Genomic DNA, 3,732 nt, shown 5'->3' with positions numbered 1-3,732 from the left:
TCGCATCTGTCCTAATGACAAACAGCACTGAGCTGCAGGGGCCAGGGGTGAGAAATATTCAATTAGTGAATGAAATAGAATAGTAGCATTGATTTTGTGATGGCGTGGATGGGTCTGATGGCTTTGTATTCTACACAGAACAGTTCAGCCAGTCCAATTCCAGCACCCTGGTAACTACATAGATTACCTTGGGATTGGCCTTTGACCCCTCACTTCTACTCAATGATTGTGCCTTTCTACCCGCCATCTGTCTTAACTGTCGCTTTTAATGTATTAACAACTCTATTGCTGATATAGACTTCAATGTCTGTTTAGATGTCAGATACAGCACAGTATAAGTTGTTTGTTTGGGGATTGTTGTCTTTTATATGAAAACAATTACTGAAAAACCAAGTCATGACACAATCATTGTACCATTGTATTCAATAAATAATTCACAATAATTTATTGTACAATTAAAAATGTCATCATTCATTTACATTATCCTTATGCAACTTAATTTGGATGCGCAGAAACCCTCAAATGTCATGAAAGCTTGCATGTCTGCATGACATTAGCCAACACATTAGTCAAAATAAAAGGTCAAGACTTATCTTGATATGTGTACCTTCAACGCCAGTGTTAAAAAAACAGCATTGCCAGGCTCTCAATTAAATGAATCAAAGTTAATAATAGAAATATTCTGTGTTCATAGTACAGCAGTTGACTGAAACAAGTTCAAATGGACATTCGATATTAAGAGTACAACAAGCAAATTAATTTGATGAACTTAAATAAAAAGTCCTTGACCTGAAGTGTTTATTCTATTCAAATAAAACAGGTACTGTCAACTGCATTATCCATGGTTTACATATCTATTTAGCTTTGGTCTGCTATAATGTGTATGTACACATGAGAAACTATTTCCTTTCACGTTTGATGCAACCATCATAGTGCAGCTGAGGATAATAGATCATGATGGGTTTCCTACATAACAGTTAACCATTTGCCTCATTGAAACTCATTGATGAATTCTATTTTCAATTTAAACTGTTTCACCCATCATTTAATGGTAACATCTTCCCTCTGTTTCCATTATGGTTACAAATACAGTACGTCAAGGCATCACTTCACGTGAACCGTTACCCTTTTTTCTCCTTAAACTTACTGTATTATAAATGTGTCTTATTTTGAACATGCTTGAATATTTAGTTGTGTGTCTGTACTACAAAATGTGTTTAATGCTACCCCTTGCTACAACATGCACATCTGATGTGTGCGTGTGTGTCTGTGTGCGTGTGTGCGTGGCAGCTTTTGTGTGAATGTGTCAGACGTGATGTGGTCCAAGGCGGAGTACAGAGAAAGCCCGGCGGTGTTTGCGCAGCAGCAGTCGTATCTTCTCGTCGTCCGAGTCGGGATCCAGAGGCTTGTTGTACTCTTCATCCTCCACCTCGTTCTCCGAGGCCTCCCCTCCCTGCTCACCCCGCATCGCCTGGGTGGAGCTGGGCTCTGAGGCACTCTTCTTCCTCCACTTGGTGCGGCGGTTCTGGAACCATACCTGATTAAATCATTTCTTTACTTAGTGGGATTTCTTATTTTAACCAGCATACATTAAATTATACTATACTGTAATCCTCTTTACTAAATGAATTCAGATGAAGTGTATAGTCAGTGCATGCATTTAGATCTGTCTATATGGGGACTTTTGCTTTACCTTGACTTGTGACTCTGTCATGCCCAGGGAGTAGGCCAGTCTAGCTCTCTCTGGCCCGGCCAAGTACTTGGTCCGCTCAAAGGTTTTCTCCAGGGCAAATATCTGATGTCCACTGAATGTAGGTCTGGTGTGCTTCTTCCTGCCCGAAATATCCTCTAGATGCCCAATGTCTGGAAATGAAGTATGCATTACAGTTATTTTCAATTTAAGTCACTTGGAGACTGCATACAAATAGTGAGGTAAATAATGATGACATGGTCAATTACATAGATATTTTTACATATCTGTAAAATATTAGTAGTAGTTAGTAAAATACTAGTATATTGGAGGAATCAAAATGAATATACAACCAATTTTACTGTATTTTTAGTGTGTTTGTATTACAGAGATGATCAAATATAATATTAGATACATTTCTCAATACAAACTTTTTTCACATCTTAAAATGTTTTATGTGACCTATGCAGCATTATCCTTATATAGCATGTAATCAGATTCCAGATATTGGTATGTTAAGTGAATGAGTCAGCCAAATTATATGTACACTGTCTTTACTGAAAGACTGAATGGTTAGTGATAACCAGTATTTAAACAATGACACATAAAATGACATTATAGATTACAATAGACTGCCATACACTTTATACAATAATATATTTACACCTTTAACTAACAGAACCTTGATTTAAAAACTTTTATGAGAAATTAAGTTATTCAAATGTTTTAAGATATTTGTTTTTTAATTAAACAGAGGAGTTAAAAAGTAATTTACACCAAATATATTAATTTGTTTAAGCTTTGAGAAAAAAAACATGATAAAAATCTAGATAATAATACAGTTCTCTGAGTATTATGGATGGGTGATATAAGCCATGCCTCAGTCAGTTGGTGTGTGAGTCGTGTGATATTCAGGTGACTATAGTGTGGAGTTACTCACTGTTATTGCACTGCTGCCTCCCTCCTCTCCACTCGTACCCGCTCTCTACCCAGCAGCTGCCACTGCGACCCTTCACGGGGCACTCAGCGCCAGGCTTGGTGAAGCCGCCCAGTGAGGGGTTGTAGTCGGCACGGTTGTAGTAGACCCCCGGGGTGGCCACGGTGCCAAAGCCCCCCATGGTAGGGTATCCAGAGAGCAGGGTGGTAGTGCCCGTAGCGCCCATCATGGAACGGCTGAGGATGTCACTGATGCCGTGGGGTGTGCCTGCTGCCTGCAGCTGGCTGTTCAGGCCTGGGTTGAGCTTGTAGAAGGAGTTGGGCACTGAGTACTGACACACAGGTGCCTTTAAGTCCGAAGAGAACTGATTCAGGCTGTTGTTGAACAGAAAAGACCCCGGTATGTTGGAATCCATGAGAAGTGCCTCCACTTTTAGATTTCACCAACTCACCTAACAAGGTCCAGTCATGAAAAGACCCAGTGCGGCCCACAAAGGTTCACGTTTACCTCTCTCACCAAGACTGGATGAATACGGGTTTGTTGATTGTGTTCTTATTTCGTAATCCAGTCTGTTGATGTTCAAATGATGCTGATGCCAATGTCCCCTATCTGAGGACTAGATTACTCCAGGTCACTGGTATCTGCAGAGGTGTCTCTCTAGCTGGCTATGACAGCAGAGGGCAGGTGCCAGCATAAAACCTCTTCACTGTCTTCCTTCACCTGCTTTGTGCCATAGTACTGAAGGTGACAGTTCAAAAATCAACATCAGGTGTTGTGCAACCTGAGAAACAGTGTTCACAGTTGCTCCTTAAGACAAATATCTCCTCCCTGCTCTCTTCTCGGGGGTCATAAATAAGCAGTATCTTGAAGTGGAGTGGCACCTTGATAAAGAAAGGACATATTAGAATGCTGCCTTGGATTGGTCAGTCCCACAGCTCTCGTATTTCTATTGGCTCCCGGGACAAAGCCAAGCCTTCTATTGGAAGGCAGCAGATTAATAGCGTTTTGAACAGGTGGAGTGGGAACAAGTTGCTTTTTGATGACCTGCCATGGCTGGCCCTCTGTGGTGCTGAGGCAGAAGCAGCTTCAATACACAGGTTTATGC

The 3,732-nt window shown here is 40.8% G+C and overlaps 1 protein-coding gene across 2 annotated transcripts; it reads right to left on the bottom strand.

The window, feature by feature from the left end:
- Nucleotides 1-421: 421 nt before the first annotated feature.
- nkx6.3 (NK6 homeobox 3) lies at nt 422-3,483 on the bottom strand. Of its 2 annotated transcripts, none has more exons than XM_014160094.2 (3): nt 2,631-3,483; nt 1,694-1,863; nt 422-1,525 (listed from the first exon to the last, which is right to left on the bottom strand). In XM_014160094.2, exons 1-3 carry the CDS (start codon nt 3,040-3,042, stop codon nt 1,307-1,309), a joined length of 801 nt encoding a protein of 266 aa, XP_014015569.1. In that variant the 5' UTR covers nt 3,043-3,483; the 3' UTR covers nt 422-1,306. The 2 variants fall into 2 exon arrangements, with proteins under 2 accessions (XP_014015569.1, XP_014015568.1); XM_014160093.2 differs by having other exon boundaries at nt 422-1,537; nt 2,631-3,478.
- Between the last annotated feature and the right edge of the window lie 249 nt (nt 3,484-3,732).

This window comes from Salmo salar, chromosome ssa20 (assembly GCF_905237065.1).
Source record: "Salmo salar chromosome ssa20, Ssal_v3.1, whole genome shotgun sequence".
In the NCBI taxonomy this organism is placed as follows: Eukaryota; Metazoa; Chordata; class Actinopteri; order Salmoniformes; family Salmonidae; genus Salmo; species Salmo salar.
Note: the sequence above shows the minus strand (reverse complement) of the source record. Positions and strands in the feature narration are given on the sequence as shown.

Coding starts and splice junctions, on each gene's coding strand:
- nkx6.3 (XM_014160093.2), bottom strand. CDS start 3,042: ATGGATTCCAACATACCGGGGTCTTTTCTGTTCAACAACAGCCTGAAT. Junction 1,864..2,630: donor GAGGCAGCAGTGCAATAACA/GTGAGTAACTCC, acceptor CTTCATTTCCAG/ACATTGGGCATCTAGAGGAT. Junction 1,538..1,693: donor TGACAGAGTCACAAGTCAAG/GTAAAGCAAAAG, acceptor TGATTTAATCAG/GTATGGTTCCAGAACCGCCG.